Here is a 19,427-nt window from a genome sequence, read left to right as displayed (position 1 = left end):
GAACCAGCACAAATGAATACTGGGAAAAACCTCGGGTGCTAAAAACCACAGAGATTCCTCCTGACCTCAAGGCGTGTAAAAAAGGATTCACTTAACAGGTTTTAGTTACGGGAAAATGCCAAGTAATATCGCTGTCCATTTATTCATCAAACCACAAACGCTGTAAGATGATTTGCGTGGGGTTTTGGCTCAGTCTACTTTCATTTTGGCAGCCTCTGAGCGACAACGTTTACACTCCAGTGTTAGGTTAGCCCCTTTCGGGACCCTTGGGTTACCTTTTCTGTATTTACAGAAAAGGTAATCTGTATTTACAGAAAAGGTAACCAAGGGTACGGTCCCAAAAGGGTCTAACTCCAGTGTGTATTCTATGCTGTGCAGAATTATGTGGTTATTGTTCCACCTGTTTGAGGTGTGGTGTAGTGTCTGTGTCAGGTATTTGTTACAGTCAAATTATGTATTTCCTTGTGATACGCTTGACAAGGAAAGCTTTTTTTTCTTACCAGAGTGGACACTCAATATCTTTTGTATAACCACTTTAAGCTCCAAATAACCTTACGTCACCAAACTTTCCAGCGTACGAATAGCGAAAAGCTCGCAAAGCATCACCATGCAGCACGTTGAGAGCTTGTAGATCAGCTAATACTTGACATGCCCAAAATAGAGTTGCCATGGGTAGTTAAAGACAAACAACAAAAAACATGGGCTATAACCCATCGTTTTTGTCAAATTGCGGAATTGCGGAAATTGCGGAAATGGTAATTGCGGAAATGGAAATTGCGGAAATTGCGGATTGAATTTTTTTCATTTTTTTCAAATCATCAAAAATGATGAAAAACGGCGCGCTATAGTATGCCGTACGATATGGGCTGTAGCCCATGGTCCAAAATGATGAGAAACGAGGATAATTTTTTTTTTCAAAATTTCAAAAAACATGGGCTATAACCCATCGTTTTTGTCATTTCGTCATTTTTTTCAAATCTTCAAAAATAATGAAAAACTGCGCGCTATAGTATGCCGTACGATATGGGCTATAGCCCACGGTCCAAAATGATGAGAAACGAGGCTAACTTTTTTTTTCAACATTTCAAAAAACATGGGCTATAACCCATCGTTTTTGTCATTTCGTAATTTTTTTCAAATCCTCAAAAATGATGAAAAACGGCGCGCTATAGTATGCCGTACGATATGGGCTATAGCCCATGGTCCAAAATGATGAGAAACGAGGATAACTTTTTTTCAAAATTTCAAAAAACAAAACAGTTCAGCAGATATTCATACGATTATTACAAAAAAGAATTGCGAAAAACCAAAGGATTACTAAATATATCTTTATAAAAGTTTATTTAAAAAGGAAGTGAGTATCGTAGCTATGATATTGCTTTTCTGTTTACAAACAGTGAAAATACAGAGGGTAATAATGTAACATAATTATCTTTATACGCACCAGAAGCTGCCTCAAAAGAACAACCCAGTATTTCACATTGTCTTGGGGTCAAAAGTAGAACATATGCACCATGACGAGTCATTTACACACTATAGCAATTATTATGCATTATTGTGGATGCTCGTGTTACATGAATTTGGTCCAAATATACGTTTAATTTGATCATAAAACAACTATGTAATGCCCTGTATAGCTGTATAACAATAACACTGCCATTGTTAGAACATTGATGGGAAGATGACGGGTGCGTTCAGAAATGCACACCGGGAGCGCACTCGCCTATTCGTTTGCATTGCACAGTGCGCTATTTCCGAACGCGCCCGACATCATGCTAATATTTCAGATATTGGGGTAGGCCTACAAGTTTCCATGAAATAGCATGTCATTGTAGATCTCCTATCTTCACTACTTTTGAAAGATTTAGAATTGTCTTCCATAATGACATGCCCAACATAGGGAGGTTAAGTTGAAAGTGGTTAAGTCTGGCCGTGATATATATTATCAATATTTAACCAATGAAAATTATTAACAAGAGCTTGTGACTAAATTATAACTGTATTGGAATCCATTGGAATTATTTTTTCCCTTTCCTTTCTTTTTTTTGACACACAAGGTTTCTATCCGATAGCGCCATTCAATATAATGGTAGTAATAACTGAATAGGCCACAAATGGTCATCATACTGACATCGAAAATGTATATTTAAAAAAACCAAGATGACTCAATTTGTGGAGCATGTCAACAGTAAAGCAAAATAGACGTGGGGTGTTGGGAACGGCTAGATTGAAAGCATATGTTAAGTCCCACCGTTCCCCACTTGAAAGGTATTGTTCTCTGTCTCAGCTCCGTGGCCCCATCGACACATCATATTTCACCATATTTCATTTCATATTTTTTTTACTGCTGTTCAAGAGAAATGACGGTCCGGTTGACGTTTGATAATTGGCCTGGCTCAAGTAACAATGATAACAGCACAGTTAGATTTTAGATGTAGTATTCAAGCATGTGGGACCTTTTTACAGATTTATTAGATTTATCCAACCTAAAACTGAGGATGTGTCCCAGATGAGAGTGGATGATAACGATACACTATACTGTAGCCCCTGGTACAGAATCAAAGATATCTAATTTGTTGTAATGAGACCCATATTTATTTCCAGTAGTTTGATGGGATTCTTTTCTCGTGTGGATGATTTAAAAGAGAAGAAAAATCACTTCCATCCATGTAGCCGTTTAAACAAATGCACACAAAATGAGGAATTTACAGATGTCTGTGATTACAATTGTAGGCCTACTGCAAGGGCAAACAAATTAGTAATACTGTTTTATAGCACAGTCCTATCTGGAAATGCCTTAATTTAGTACTGCTTGAATAGCCTTAGAATGTGTTTTTATTTAACCTAGATTATACAAAATACAAAAATAAAAAAATCATTACATTTAAAAGACGCAACCAATAATAAAGTGGCTCAAATATATACTGTGGATAAAGAAAGTAGATAAAACATGAATGTTCCTCCTAGATGAACATTCACATGTGATGTTAACATTTTAGGTATTTTGTGTGGCAATAAACATAGCTTTATATTCCAACCAAGGACAGGTGTTGGTATTAAAAATCCCTGCGCTCTTACAATATTTCAACCAGGTCCCTTTGCTTTGCTAAGCTGTGTAATGCATTGAACTATATTAAGACACATGGTTATAAACATTACATTTATTTATTGTGAGGTTCATATTTTTTGTTAAATAAATATTTGGTTTCTGATTTGACTGATTCTAAGACTTGAGTGGAATCATGAATGATTAATCAATAAAGAAGCAGCATTGATATGTTTTTAAAAACCCTTTTCATTGCAATCTTTTTCAGTATGACAGCAGTGCCAATGTTTGTTAGCTGATCTAAAACAGTTACTCAGCTAATATTAACGTTGCAAATTCATACACATAAAGATAACAGTGTTTTGTATGTCTCTTTTGATGATTTGTGGTCATTCAAAGGTTATGGTCAATGTAAGACATTGCACCAAATGATCTCATTCCATCCAAAGACATGAAATACATTTATGTCAATGGCTCTGACTCATTATATACTGTATAGCACCTCTTAAATCAGTGCTAGTCTTTTGTGAAATAATGTTTATCACTGAAGTTGCAGCAAGCTCCTTAGACTATACGAACAGCATGTCCTTCCCTGATTGGTCACCTCTTTTGGAGTAAGCTAACCGATCATTGGCCAGTCTGTCTGTGTGTCCCTGTCACAAAGTGTCACATGTCCCCCTCCAAATCCTACTCCGAGGGTTACCCACAAAGCCTTGCATGCAAGAGTTCAGAGTTCATATTGTCCCTTACAGCCGCATGAAGTCAGAAAATACTATATACAGACACATTCAGAGTTAGTACATGTAGGCTACACACACATACGCTCAACACATACATACACACACGCACACAAACGCTTATGCACAAAAAAACTAAACAATCAGTCACACGTTACATAGTTTGACAGACATGACTGACATGCATCCTGCCATTCTAATACAACAAGGTATAATTGCACTTGGTGTTGATGGTGAAGCTATGAGAGGTGACAGCGTGGGATGAAGCCATCGTGTCCTGCAGGCGCGGGGCGCAGCAGCGAGGCTGCAGGATGGCATGGGGAGGTGGTGAACAAGTGCTGGTTCTGCAGGCGGCCCGTAGAGGCGGACAGGTACGCGTGTGTGACATACAATACATCCGTAGCAGTAGAGAGAGGAGGTATACATGATAATACATCCGTAGCAGTAGAGAGAGGAGGTATACACGTTTGGTTGCCAGTTGCCTTTCGGTCTGCAACGCGTCCCACCAAGCTTCTTAGATATTTTTGTTGTTGTTACGTCTTCTGGATTTCTTCACCCTGCAGATCAATTTGAGAGGATACGTCAATAATAGGGCGACATCCACCATAATCACGTAGTGTCCCTTTTCTGGGCAGGTACTAAACACTTCGCAAAAATCACACTTGTGTGAAGTGAGGGGCGCTCTTGTTGTCATACATCATCATACATCACATTCTGTGCCCAGCCAATCAAATCATCGGTATACACAAACACACAAAGCTGGGCATAGGAGGGGCTGGCGCTCCTCAAAAATAGCAGATCTGCAAGCTGTCGCGTTTTGACCCATTGTGATCTTGTGAATTACGGAAAAAAGCAAGGGGCCTAGTATAGATCCCTGTAGGCCCCCCGGTCAACAAAGTGGTTATACATTTCATGAGCTGTGGCCGTGGGAGACCAAATATCAAGGCAGAATCCCTACTTGGTCCAGATATGGTTGAGCTTATGAGCTTCAGGCAATACCTACATGTCAACCACAACCAGTACAGTAGGTCTCTAAATTCCTCAATGTAAGAGTAGGGAGACAAACTCCAACCACTGCAGAATATACAAGTAATGTTAACATACTCTGCCAAACAGATTGGTTAAAATTACGTTAAAACTTCACTGAGGATTTTACTGTGTAACTATATGTGTTGTCTTTGAAAACGTCACATTTCAGCCTTTGAACTGTATAGGCTATGTGTCTGTGTCTGTTTCAAGAGCACATCCTATAGCCAGTTGATTCTCATCTGCAGACACATTGTTAGGTTTATTGCACACGCATTTGAACTGTATTATAACTCATTCAAGAATAAATATTCTGAGATGCTGTAGTAGTTAGTGTAGTCTCCATTGTTTACCCGTTGGGTGTCAAAACCAATGAACCTGCTCCCTAACACTGACAGTTTAACAGTAACTGTGTCATTATAAATTATATATACATACGCTATACATTGAATAATGCTTACATATCTTTTATGTGCCTAAAATATCTCACAATCTGAGATGGTCAAAATGGGCCAATGTTGCCTAGTATACTGATACCCTTTTAGTGTTCTAGTGTGCAATATTTAATCACAATTTCAGACATTTGGCACACAAGAAATGGCAATGCAGAAATATCAGTGCCAGATTTATCACTGTTTTCAGGTGATGCAAGTCATTTCACTGTTAATAAGTCAGTCGCTTTTATCAACCAACTTGGTGATTCCCGAGAGTAATTGCCACCATGGAGTTGAACGGGGCTGTGCTAATGGTATGCGTCTGTTTATCTCTGCTTTGCAAGAACGATGCGTGTTTCTCTATCTGTGTGTGCGTGCGTGCATGCACGTGCGTGTGAGAGAGAGAGAGAGAGAGAGAGAGAGAGAGAGGTAATTATTACTTACTTGTTAATGGCATTCTTTAAGTACTGCTGAAGCCACTTGGTTTCTGGGTTGATGCACACTTCTCTGTTGCTCTTCAGCTTGGCACTGAGGAAGGAGGGATGGAGATGGAGAGGAGTGAGTGAAATAGAGAGAAAGAAACCCTCAATATTTTTGATATTTTGTGTGTGTGTGTGTGTGTGTGTGTGTGTGTGTGTGTGTGTGTGTGTGTGTGTGTGTGTGTGCGTGTGCGCATGCGTGTGAACGTATGATTTTTCAGCCATCCCTACCATGTTATTTCAAGCCTCCATGCTTTCTAATCAGATACAATACAGCAGTGTACTGCCCTATACATCTGGCATACTTCTTTGTCAGCTCAACATCCTGTAATGGTGTACTTCTATCCACTTATTTTTCATCTATGGTCACGTTTCAACATGCAAACCGTAACCAGACCTCCAAGACAATGTGAAATGTGAGTGGCACATTTAATTATTGCCGATTGTTCCCAAGGTTCATTGATGTCCCCTTTAATTCATATACTGTAGCTATAGCTGGGGCAGACTTTATTGTACACCGGAACACGGCGACATCAGTGTTGTGCTGCTGATGTGTTTTCCATTGGTGGTTCATCTCAACAAGGTTTTCTGACGATTCAGCCCAGACACAGTTAATCTTATTTAGCTAAAAACTCAAAATGTCCAGCAACACATTCCAGCCGAAATAAGGGTATTTCCATACTTTCCAGTAATATTAGCCTCGGCAGACAGCTCATAAATTAGTACCTGCATTTTTTGTATTCTTTTTTTTCAAATATAGAAACACTTTACTCTTATTTAACATCTTTGAAAATATTGTAATGTGTGAAGTATAAATGTAGTCTGCTGTATCAGGCAGAACCGTCTGATATTACCTACCTAGTATAAATACTGATAACCTCAGATAACAATCCATGTCAGAAACGGATAACTTTAATCCGTGAAAATTCCCTAACACATCCAAGTATAAACCAAAGGATTACCACACATATAATGTGTCTCTATCACCTTAAGTACAGCAGTGATAAATCACATTTCTGACCTCTGTCTCTAATAAATAAAGAAACCCAAATTATTATATAGAAAACTAGAGTGAAATACTCGTATTAAAATAATTGCCTATACTAGTACACTGTAGTGTCCAGCATAAATCTTATTTTTTCTTTCGGCAAAGTCCAGAATTATGTCCACATATCATAGTTAAAAAAATGATACAGTGGTGTAGCAATATATCAGAATAATAACTGAAGCTTCATGACGGCCCGCCTTAGAAACAGCTCAACTTAATCCCTAAAAACCTCAGAACATCTCACAACACATCCCACTTTAAACCACGGGATTTACTCCACATAACAGGCTGTCACCCTAACTACAGGAGTGAAGAATCACAGCTCTCCGTTTCCACTCTGGGACAGCTGGAAGGGAGGCACACAACATCACTGCAACAACCATGAAAAAACAAGATATCTACCTCATGCATTACTGGGGGGAAAAATACATAAAAAAACATAACCACTTTTCCCTATTTGGGGCGTGTCATTATAGGAGAAAATTATTATTTTGTCCACTAGCAGATCAAAGAGGGTAAATAGCAGATCTACCATCTCACAAAGCGTTACGATGTCACATGTTGTGAGTTTGTAGATTAACTTTTAATTTACAATTGTTGTAGATTACAAACACTGAACTACCTACTGTAAGGGCTAGACGTATAGGCTACAGGGGCCAGATAGGATGTCCCAATAATTTGTGCTTTGTGATTAACAGCTCTGGGCACCCAGAAAGTGTATGTTTCTGTGAATGAAAGGCTCGGCCTGCTGATGGAGAACCGAGCCAAATGTTTACAAGAAGGATTTGTTCTGTTATCGCACACCGCTGGGTGGTGGGTCTTCCGATGTGTGATGAGTGCCTTGGAGTAAATAGGTGGGACATGAGAGGAGCCCCCCCCCGGCCCCCCCTCCAGACACATGGATCTCACACCTCTGTGGCAAGAGGTCGTGTTTGAGAGTTAACAACTCTGAGGGGTAGCGTTTCACACACGACCCTGCAAATTAAACATTCCTCCCTGTGACAAATCTCTCCTTCATCACAGCCTCAATGCTTTATTGACTTAAATTGTGCCCCGCCCTCTAATTATGCCCCCTCCTCCTTTGTCTTTAACATGCCCGGCATGACTGACACACACAAGTCACACACACACACACACACACACACACACACACACACACACACACACACACAGCAGGTCAACTGAACAAATGGCCAGGCTTGCCTCAAGGATTTTAGGAGCATCACTTGTAGAAATCCCTCCGGCACACACATCTGATTCAGTAAACCAAACAGCTGCGCAACGCAACGGGACCTCTGTTTGTTTGTCTAAAAAGGGATGTCTCCCTTTACTTTTAATTTATTTGGGGGGTGGCTCGTTAATCCTTTTGGGAGGTTTCAAGTGTTTTGATGTGTCTCCATCCATCCTGTTTATCTGTCTGTGTGTTTGGCTGGCTTTGGCTGGCTGGCTGACTGACTGGCTGGCTTTGGCTGGCTGACTGACTGACTGGCTGGCTGGCTGGCTGACTGGCTGGCTTTGGCTGGCTGGCTGACTGACTGACTGGCTGGCTGACTGACTGACTGACTGACTGACTGGACTGACTGACCAATAGTCCACCCTAATTGTCTTGGCTGGAATGTGAGGGCCTGGAGTTCCGCAACCAGCAGGTAGTAATTACTTCACAGCAAGTTAATACCAACAGCATGCCGGGGCACAGTGGGTGGGGGGTGCCATGGGGAGACAGGGGGATGTGGGGGGGGGTTAGTGTCACTGTCTGTCTTTCATCTGCGCCAACAGAGATATCAGAGCAGCACCCTGCCTTTCTCCCCTGCAGCCTCGTGGGGCTCTTTCTTCACTCTAAATGACTTCTTGACTCCTCCGATTCTGCTTCCAGGGAAAGGGGGTAAGGGAGGGGGGTACTATGCATCCTCTCTGACCTTTTGCCACTACGTTACCCCTTCGAAGAGTCACCCCCCCTAACGCTCTTTTCTTAGCTGTGGGGCTTTTTGCCAGTGTGGTTTCTATAGGTTTACAAATAAGGAGTCATTCTGGTAATGTGTTCCAGACCATTGGCATTATACTAAATCTTTCTGGGCGGCTTGGAAGGGAAATAAAAAAAGAGAGTGGATGAGGGACACGGAGGGTCAGCAGAAATACAAAGGTAATCATTTTGACCCCTAATGATTGTTTCCTTAGCAAAACAAAAATGGTCCCCCGAGTGCCTTCCTCACTCTGCATGGATCGTGTTGTTCCACACCGACCGAGAATCGGTGGTCCAACTTGAATCTAGAAGTACTGATAGATGCCTATATGGTCAATTCTGAAGACTACATTCTACTTGTTCACAGTTCTGCGGCTGCCACAGTATTAAGTTTGAACACATCCACTCACAGTCACACAAGAGGAACCAGATAGCAATGTAAAGAAAAGAGTAAATGCACACAGGCTGTGTTTCTCCTCTGCTCATAACACCAATGGTTTCTTAACCACTACAAACCCTACATACTGTACTTCACTTGACCGGAGTCCACCAGGGGTCTATATTAGGCCCGCTCCGTTTCCCCCCTGTACTTGGCCCGGGCTCCCCCAGAGTGTGTGTCGAAATGTCCCTGAGCAAGACTCTGAACCCCTAATTGTCCCCGATGTGCATGGTTTCCTCCGCCATCGGCGTATGAATGTGTGTGAATTAGTGAATGTAATGCACAATACTATAAAGCGCTTTGGATAAAAGTGCTTTATAAATGCAACATTTACCATTTTCCCAGAAAATAGCTGTTGTAATAGCTGATGTAATAATGGACGCTAAATGTGCAGTTATTGTAAAACATGTAGTCTCATTATTACTGTACTTACATGACTTGGAAGGGACAGTTGGGCGTGTGGAGGAACTTGAGCTCTTTGATGGACCTCTGCGGGACCGTGTTGAGTGTGGACCGGCACCAGCACCTCTCCACCAGGCTGATGGGCTTGGCTACAAACACACAGTACATCACTTTTAGTCAGCGAGCATGTCAATTTAGAAGGAATACTGCTCTTTCTTTTCTAAACTAACTAGGCAAAGGGGAACGTTTAGGCGGTGACTCAGTTCAGCATTCCCTCCTGACTTTTCACCACGACGAGGAGATTTCTTCGAGTTTGTTCCGTATAAAATATAAATAAGACAACGAAAAGAGTACTACAACAGAAGGCACAGGGGAACCATAACGATTGGCAAATGACTGCTCCAAGTCTATGAACGGACTATTACAATTTGGCTCAGTTTTATATATATTTTCGTAAAAGAACGGGCAATGAACATTAAAGGGCAGTCAAATAAATTGGGGCCATTAGAAAATTGTTAGTGGTTTTTTTCCCCTTCAGCATTCCATGGGCCTCCTTTCTGTATCTGTTAAAAGTGCTAAAGTTGTCAAATTAAATTGAGTTCTAGGTCTAGGCTTAGATTAGTTGTTGAAACAACCTTGTTTCCACATCTAATCTATAGACAAGTCACTAAAAAAACTGCTAATCAACGTTTAGGCTAAGCTTAGACAGACGACTATTGCTCAGTGGTGTTTCGTTTATTGACCCACAATCAATATAGAAAGTAATACTTCTTCCTTTCTTTCGAATTACTCAGGGGGGAAACATTGTCCACACTAACAAGTCATCATTTTCAGGCTGTAATTAAATGTACTACCGAGTTTCTGTATATTCTGCTGTATATGACTGTAAATGATCCCTGAGAACATGAGACCTATAGATGCACTAGAATTTCCACTCAATCCCAGAGTTACTTCGCCACGCACTATGGGAAGAAGGAAATTGCGGGAGTTGACTCCACATCGGATGGGTTATTAGTTATTATTATAGCACAATGACAATGATAACGTTGTGTTGTAGATTGTGAGAAAGGGATTTGAAAGTAGCTCTGAAGTCCATAAAACAAACTAACATAGGCTACTTCTCTATAAGCAGAATCATGAATAGGCCTATTTAATTTATAGAAAAGGAGAAGAGAGAGAGAGAGAGCAATGTGTTTGTGGCTCAAACTTTGTCCAATATTGTTGAAACAGAACACAAAGATGAGTAGTAGCCTATTTTTTTTTAACACGCAGCACCTCTCTCTCTCTACGTCTCTCTCTCGCTCTCTATCTCTCTCTCTCGTGTGTGTGCACTGCTGCACAATGTCACAGACAGACACAGACGCGATCAATAATATATAGCAGAAATAATAGGCAAAATATAACACTTTTCCTCTCTATCTGTGACTGTGATCAGCTCCTCACACATATAACTCCTCTCTCGTTCATGTAGGCCTGCTCAAATTAGCAGCAACTGTTAGCATAAATTATTTTTTGCCCGTTTGGGGGGGGGGGGGGGGGGGACACGACGCTGTTGGGAGTCAGGTTCGTTGAGGCCCGGTCGTGCTGTCTCACCCCCCGGCCCGGCCCAATGTTGTTCCGCCACTGTAGTAACGGATGGGTTATTGGAAAAGCGAGTTGTAGTGTGTGTAGTTGTGTTGGTCCAAAGCAAACTTCAATTGAAATAAAAGAAATGGTTTTTCATTGTGAGGTCATTAACGCTTTTCATGAGACAAAAATAAATGTGAAATGCAATGTATAGCCTATTATAAAATCCCAGGTTGATATAATACACAATCCTCTGTGATCACCAACAACTCACCAGAACATCTCTCATTAAAAACGTTTGGATTGTCATGTTTGAAAGTATTCTACATGCAACACTGAGCCTGTAAGCTGTGTGATGCTAACGAACTTAAATTGAAATAAAATAAATGGTTTTTCACTTCAATTGAAATAAAGTAATTGTTTTTTCATTGTCAGGTCATTAACGCTTTTCATGAGACAAAAATAAATGTGAAATGCAATTTATAGCCTATTATAAAATCCCAGGTTGATATAATACACAATCCTCTGTGATCAGCAACTCACCAGAACATCTCACATTAAAAACGTTTGGATTGTCATAAGCTGTGTGATGCTAACGCGCTATAACACCGTTAGCATGGTGTGTCTTAAAAAACGGGCAATCAAGACACGCAAGGTTAGGTTACATGAGTTTATAAAGTTACATCGTGTGTTTTTGTGGTAAACAACTGACGTTAGGTCTGCGCACACTGTACGCTGCTATGGCAACCTGTCATCAAATGCTGCTAACGTTGTGTTCACCACTGTTAGCATGTGCTATCATCAAGCCAAAGCTGAGACAGATATGCAACTACTACTGGGGAAAATGTCATAGAAAACACAACACCTAATTTCGGAATGTTATTGTGACCTATTGAGCACAAACAGACCATCATGATTTGCTTGCTGGACCTATAATTAATTTATTTGCATTAAATGTCCACTCGCCCATCAAAAAGAAAAGCAAGATGGCTGCGACAGAGTGTGAGCTCGACGGACAGAGCAGAGCTGGTGACGTATGAGGCAGGGTGTTGCCAGGTTTGCGAATTGTAAGCGAGTTGTAGTGTATGTAAGTAGCGTGGTTTAAAGGGCTTGTTTGTGGGCTGGTTGGGCTTGTTTCTGACCGTGTTGGGGCAGCAGTGATTCCGTGTTCCGTGTAGGAATGTTTCATAAAAGTAATATTTAATAGAGTAAATAAGACACTTGAACGGCTAAAAAATAGGCTATGTCAGTTCGGGGAGCGTGCCGAATTTATTTTGCATATAGAGATGTGTGGTAAAAGTGTGGTTCGGTCGGAGATAGAGCACAAAGAATGAGTATGGGTACACCTTTTCACTTGTATAGTAGATGAACACACACACACACACACACACACACACACACACAGACAGACAGACAGACATCGTGCCTACTCCAACAGAAGTGTTCAAATTTGCCAGAATGTTTGTAAGTGGATAGACTAGATATGACATCAGGACCAAGACAATAAAATCAGTCTGTAGATAATGTAGATGCAGCTATTTCAGGGTTGTTTAACATATTGACTGTTGATTGACATGTTGATTGCATTAACTAAAATAACTTGCATTGCATGCATTTCCGTTTACAATGAAAATCATTACTATAATCACAACTAATCTAATGTGTCCAATGCATTTACAATGCCTGAGGGAGGTATATATAAGTGTACCTGCCGATATTCCAGTCATTAAAAAGAGATTAGCGTGCTACACACACACACACACACTACACTGGCCTGCCTCTATAGTGCACACACACACACACACACACACACACACACACACACACACACACACACACACACACACACACACACACACACACACACACACACACACACACACACACACACACACACACACACACACACACACACACACACACACACACACACACACACACACACACACACACACACACCTCACCATTCAGTCTCACAGAAGTAATTTTAGCTTTCCACTCTGTATGCATTGAGCCTCTTTGCCACTCTAATGGAGAAGGACCCTCAGCGTTCAGCAACACTGGGCTTTCCAATATTCCTTCCATTTACCAAAGAATGCCTCGGAGCTTAAGCGCAGAATTAAAACCCCTTAAAGAAATCACCTCAAGTACATTCTTAGAATGACTACACATCACCCATGGTGCCTTTATTCATACATGGTCTTCTGAACGAGAAGACGTCATTGTTAGAGCCAGTGGGGGTTTGGACATCATTGTGAACCTATTTTAAAAATCCAAGAAACATCTATAAATATGTATTTATTTGCAATATCCCGAAAAGTAACAGACAATGACACTCGTAATTGTGTCAGCTTTCTTAGGTAGTTCAGGTACTTTCTCTTCCAACAGGTTTTCCACAGATAAAAACAAGCACTAACTCCATGAACTACAAAAGTACAAAAAAAAAACTAACAAAAACTAAACTTTGTTTTGTGTGGCTAAAATGTTTCCTTGTATTACATTCAATGCAATGTCAAATTTAGCCAAAGTCCTAAACAGTGTAAGTCAAATTCACCAGCTATCCGACTCTTTTCTCATGCTAACTAGGGGATCATTATGCGGCTTACAGCACCAGAGCTGCGAGAGAGCATCCACAGCTATCAGGGCTGCAGCACTGTTAGTGTTGATCCCTAATTAGAAACTAATTAAAGGAAAGCAAGGCGAAAAGACAAATACACACATTTTATGCTAGGCCTTCTCTTTAATATGCAATGAGATGCTCACCGGGGTAGAAACAACAAGCTTAGCATATTATGCCTGCAAGGCCTGGGTATTTCAACTCCACTCTTATCTTATCTTATCATCATAGGATGTAAGGGATTAATGCAATGGTTCATTCAGTTCTGCACTATCACCGCTGTAATAGGATTTCATCCAATATTGTTAAAATCAAATATAGTTTGGTCAGTTAACAAAATGTATATTATATTATACGATTACATCTTTTAAAATTGCGATATAGTGTAAGCCACTAAAGCCAGAATATGCCAGTAATCGTTTTATCATAGTGGCGGAATTTTTTAATGGTGGCTATACAATATATTGAATGTATCCATTCATGTATTGTATGATATTCAAAAGGCCAAAGCAGAAATGACATCAGAGCAGGATACCAAAGTGTTGAGATAAATGTGACAATAGAGCTATTTAGCAAGGAAGCTTGACTTAATTTCCACCACAAAATGAAAAGACAAATAACTATAAAGACCTTGAAAGTCCAACTGAACAATGAATGCAAACACTACTAGCAACATGTTGTTAACACACAACTTAGACAACTAAACTGAATAGTGTGTTAAGATTTGTTTTTATATTCCTAATATTGCATTTCATAATTAGGCATTTAGTGAATGCATTTATTCTGGGTAAAACCTATATACTGACATACTACCCAGACATCCAAGCAACTATAGTAACCTTGGAGAAAACCATAATGCGCAGACAAACGATGCTCCAAACACTCTTCAACAGTTCTTTCAAGAATTATTCAACTAATTATGTTTGCACATTATGTCTAAATCAAATCAAATCAAATCAAGAAATCCCACCCTCCAAAACAGATAAAAATGGGATAAATAATGGTCAGCCAGTCTTACCATTGGAGGTTGGTACGTGCGTGGCCACGGCCAGCAGTGCCATCAGAGCCAGCAGTTTGACATCCATGACGGTGGGCTCACAGTATGCAAGGAGGACTGCTCTCTGCTACAATCCAGGACACAGTGTGGCTGCCTGCTCTCCTCAGCACTGTGTTAAATCTGTAGAGATGAGAGCCAGCCAGCTAGAGGGAGAGAGAGTTAGAGAGAGAGACTCCCACTTTCTCAGGAGGAGGTGGGAGGGAGGGAAGTGGGACTCAGCATGAGAGCAGGGCAGACAACGGAGCAGCAGACTTCCTCCATTGTAAAATGTACTGGCTGAAAATCAAGGAGAGAGTCTGAGGGGAATTCTACTCTCTCTCTCTCTCCCTTTCTCTCTCTCTCTCTCATAGCCCCCCCCCCCCCTCCCCTTCTCTTTTCTATTCTTGGTTAGTCTTTACTTTCACTCGCTTATATTCAGTTCAGTCTGTCATCTGCCTCTCCTTGGCTCTTTCTGATGCCATCTCCCCCATCTGCTGCATTCACTCAATTACAGACACATACACAGGCAGACAGACAGGCAGACAGACAGACAGACAGACAGGCAGGCAGGCAGGCAGGCAGACAGACAGACAGACAGACAGACAGACAGACAGACAGACAGACAGACAGACAGACAGACAGACAGACAGACAGACAGACAGACAGGCAGGCGGGCGGGCGGACGGACGGACGGACGGGCGGGCGGGCGGGCGGGCGGGCGACAGTCAGACAGACAGACAGACAGACAAACAGACAGGCAGGCAGACAGACAGACAGGCAGGCAGACAGGCAGGCAGGCAGACGGACGACAGGCAGGCAGGCAGGCAGGCAGGCAGGCAGGCAGGCAGGCAGACAGACAGACAGACAGGCAGGCAGGCAGGCAGACAGGCAGACAGACAGACAGACAGACAGACAGACAGACACGCATGGGACGTGATGTGCATGAGCTGATGTGCACTAATGCGCGCATACTCATGCACATCACCTCCCCATGTCCCGCCAGTCAATCAATCAGACTATTTTCAAAGCTAGGGCTCCCTGCTGCTGTGCCAATGTTGTATATAGCTGAATGTTGTTTTGTTTTTTACTGGGCATCTGACCTCTCTCTCTCTCTCTCTCTCTCTCTCTCTCTCTGTGTGTTGACTCCTGGTCCTCTGGCTCTGTTCCAATGATTTATGTCTGCCTCAAGTCTTCACTGAGCTCCGCTGGACTGTTCTCACCGACTTTACAATTCCTCTCCAACAAACTGCAACTCCACCTTTTTATGGTCAGTGATGACAGATGATTTAAATAGGAAAAGTAAATGAAGAACAACATCTGCTCATGTTTCACAAGGATTTACCTGTCCTGACATTCATCGTTTTCAATGCTGAGTGCCGAGCAGAGAGGCATTTGATCCTGCCCTGCCCTGTATAAGTGTGAGCGTTAAGTTTACTCTGAGAGTGTAGAAATGGACCCTTACAGGTCCATTTGGTTTAATTTGTATCCTCTCAGAGGCGAGCTTTACAGATCCTCAAGGGCCCGTTTGGTATAGGAATTGTGTGATATTGACTTTTTGGCAGATTGGACTAAAACCTCCCAAAACTCTGAACTTTCCAGTGTGGTTCATCATTGTACACCGAAATAAATGGCCACAAAAGCAGGAGATAATCCACTTGGCCCTCTTGGTCCAATCACTGCTTGTATCTTCATAAGTGTATACATACACTCAGAGCAAGCAACATGTAAAGGACTTTTAGAGGTGAAAATAATGGCATCAGTGCTGTAACAGGTGGCTACGTAACAGGGCCTTATGGGACAGCTGATCTCAAACGCTGGTTCCCAAAGCAATTATAGTCCTAACGCTCTGGTTGGTCTGAGAACCTCCAACATCATCTAGCAGAAAGAGGACTTAAATAGCAAGGGACAGTCTAACAGGACACAGATGTGAGTTTAAATGTCTTTATTTGTGTGTACATGCGTGCGTGCGTGCATGCGTGCGTGCATGTGCGTGTGTGTGTGTGTGTGTGTGTGTGTGCATGCGTGTAGTGTGTGTGTGCGTGCATGCTTGCGTGCTGCCATATCATAATCTGCAGCACTCTAGAAATATGACCAGGTGTCACAGTGTGCAGTCATTTTTCCAACAAAATGAACCATTGCCACATTTTTACAAAACGGAGGTTTTCTGAACCAGAACGTGATGTATTATACTCTGTCAGGCAGTCTGCAGAGATGCTGGGCCCACCCCCATTAATCCATTAAAGACCGCATGTCACTTCATATAAGTTGGAGAGCCACAGTTTAAAAGGCCCATACGATGGTACCGTGCCGGGTGAGCTCTTGCAGGGCTGCAGGCAGCCCTTCCGTAAAGCCATAAAACAAGAGTGGGTGTTTACTGTAAGCCAAAGGGCCACCCAATATAACTGTCATTAACAGTGGGGAGATCAAACCACAGTGTGATGTGAAAACAGACCTCAAATCACCCCGGTGGAATTTACTTAGGTGGTTTTACACCAGAGATTGAATTGTTACTGTTTTACGGCTCAGATAATTAGCAAGCGAATACAGTTTTTACACCGTCAAATCCTGAGTGTTGTTTTTACTCTGAGAGCGCACAAATGTAACCCAATGCGTTTCCATTTGGTTACATTTGTACACTCTCAAGAGTTACAAATGGATAAATTACCACTGAGGAGTTTGTGTAGAATTTAAAGTCCTTATTTTAATTTAGAGAGGCCCAATTTTATCCATCTTTTTTGATAGTGTGTATATATGAAACTTAAGGGAATGCTTTGTTTATATGTTTGATAAATGGGTTGAGAATGGAATGTTGGAACTTTGAAATCTAAAAGGGGTTGCTGTCATATTCTCTGCGGATGGAGGGAGGGGTTTATAAGGTCACACTTCGTTCTGTACAAATTCACTTACATCCCCCAATGCCGGCCCAATCAATTACAGCATGTATTTACCACTGTGAGTTAACTAAGAACACATTCAAGTGAAAAACCCTGCAAAGGGAGAGTGGGTTACATACACTCACACACCCACGCGCAGGCACATGCACAAGTAGACGCATGCATGCACACAGCCACATGTATGCATACATGCACACACGTTGCACGCACACACACACACACACACACACACACATAAAAGATTTGTAATTTTCCCCTTGGGTTTTCTGTGGTAAGATAACATGTTGTGTCATTTAAGTCAGTTATATAAAATGTGCTCACTATAGACTCGAAACAATCTTAACCACTTAACGCCTTACTATAATGACATTGTTGTCGGGTTGAAAGTGATTAAAAGTGCCTGCTAATCATTTCGTTTTAGTTGTTTTTTTTTAATTACACTCAACAGAATATTTGCCGAAACACATGAGCAACAAAATGTCAGATGTGCTTTAGCCAGGGCGGTGTATCTAACACGCCGCAGAGGCCAGCTGTGACAGTTATAGCGCCCAGACATTGGGAATGTGTTTGGCACGTTATACCGCTGGCCTGTGGGACAACGCTGCCACTTGTATCACACATGGGGTCAGAGGCCAGCGTCTCATGTCTCCTGTATTGGGTTACAGAGGAGCGGAGGCTGCCGTGGAGGGCTTTGTTCTGGTCCAGCTACTGATTGACGGAGCTACTGGCTAATGGCAGCCATGATGAGGGTCCTGATGAGGACCAGAGAGGGAGAGGATGTGTCTGGTTCTTCAGGTGGACGGATGGTCTGCATCAGATCAACACCGTCTGAGGTGTACCGCCACCCCCCCAAAAACAAAGGTCACCGCGCGTGTTAAAATACACGTTCAACCTGGCGTCCCAAACTTTGAGCACAAATGTCCCAAAAATCAGTTCAGCTTGTAGTTCGGCTATTTTCGCTATTAATCATGCTACGAATTATATACGCCTCAAGGGGTTAATGTCGACCCTGTTTTTAGCGAGCTAAAAGTCGAAGAGATAATGAAACAGAACATATTCTGTAAGCGGAAAAAAGAAAACTGCAGTGCTGTGTGTTTTTCCTAACGTTTTGTATGATGAAGACTTCTTGCAAGAAAGAAATCTAATCAAGTGAAAAAGACAAAACTGGGTCCAATAACGGCTTTCCTTCATGTGGATCTGTGACGCCAGTTGTCTATGACCGATCAATGACTCTGTATTTGGCCAAGGTTTCAGCCAGATTCAACCACCACTCTCTTCCTTATGGAAGGCCTGGCTCTGAAAAAGAGTGTACTCTAATCATCATGCCCAGATTTTGAGATTCCGAGCCCAAATGTATTCCATATTTCAAAAAGTACATGTGCACAAGAAATGTATGACAGTGACCGGTTCAGCGGTTTGTGAGATTAGCTCTGCACAGGCACACACACAGACAGACAGACAGACAGACACGTCACATACACACTGACCCTCTTATAAACGGCTTAGCCTCTATCAGAGGAACAGGTTTTCTACAGGACAATACACATTCTCAATGTGCACCGAGCGCTAATCGAAAGCATCGTTCAATGCACACATTCCATTAGCCTCGATAATCATCTTTCATAAGCAGGTGTGTCATACCACTTATATCCCACCCAAACAAACACATTATTAATGTCTTTCATGGGCTTCGCATGCTTTAAACGTCAACCAAATAAACACGAGACTAATCTTTGTCTTGAT

General features: G+C 41.8%; 1 protein-coding gene across 1 annotated transcript; it reads right to left on the bottom strand.

Moving 5' to 3' along the window:
- Nucleotides 1-1,328: 1,328 nt before the first annotated feature.
- Nucleotides 1,329-14,914, bottom strand: cxcl12b (chemokine (C-X-C motif) ligand 12b (stromal cell-derived factor 1)). Its single transcript, XM_080756636.1, has 4 exons — nt 14,773-14,914; nt 9,603-9,720; nt 5,688-5,771; nt 1,329-4,340 (listed from the first exon to the last, which is right to left on the bottom strand). The coding sequence occupies exons 1-4, from the start codon at nt 14,837-14,839 to the stop codon at nt 4,298-4,300; spliced, it is 312 nt and encodes a 103-aa protein (XP_080612762.1). The 5' UTR covers nt 14,840-14,914; the 3' UTR covers nt 1,329-4,297.
- Nucleotides 14,915-19,427: the final 4,513 nt, after the last annotated feature.

Source organism: Protomyctophum bolini (assembly GCF_963924005.1).
Source record: "Protomyctophum bolini genome assembly, chromosome: 3".
NCBI classification, from domain to species: Eukaryota; Metazoa; Chordata; class Actinopteri; order Myctophiformes; family Myctophidae; genus Protomyctophum; species Protomyctophum bolini.
The sequence above is the reverse complement of the archived record's forward strand: the minus strand, read 5'-3'. Positions and strand labels throughout refer to the sequence as shown.

What these genes read in the sequence shown, in the direction of transcription:
- cxcl12b (XM_080756636.1), bottom strand. Translation starts at nt 14,839, where the DNA reads ATGGATGTCAAACTGCTGGCTCTGATGGCACTGCTGGCCGTGGCCACG. An exon ending in GCACGTACCAACCTCCAATG is followed by an intron (nt 9,721 to 14,772) that starts GTAAGACTGGCT and finishes GTGTGTTTGTAG; the next exon opens with CCAAGCCCATCAGCCTGGTG. An exon ending in TTAAAGAATGCCATTAACAA is followed by an intron (nt 4,341 to 5,687) that starts GTAAGTAATAAT and finishes ATTGATCTGCAG; the next exon opens with GGTGAAGAAATCCAGAAGAC.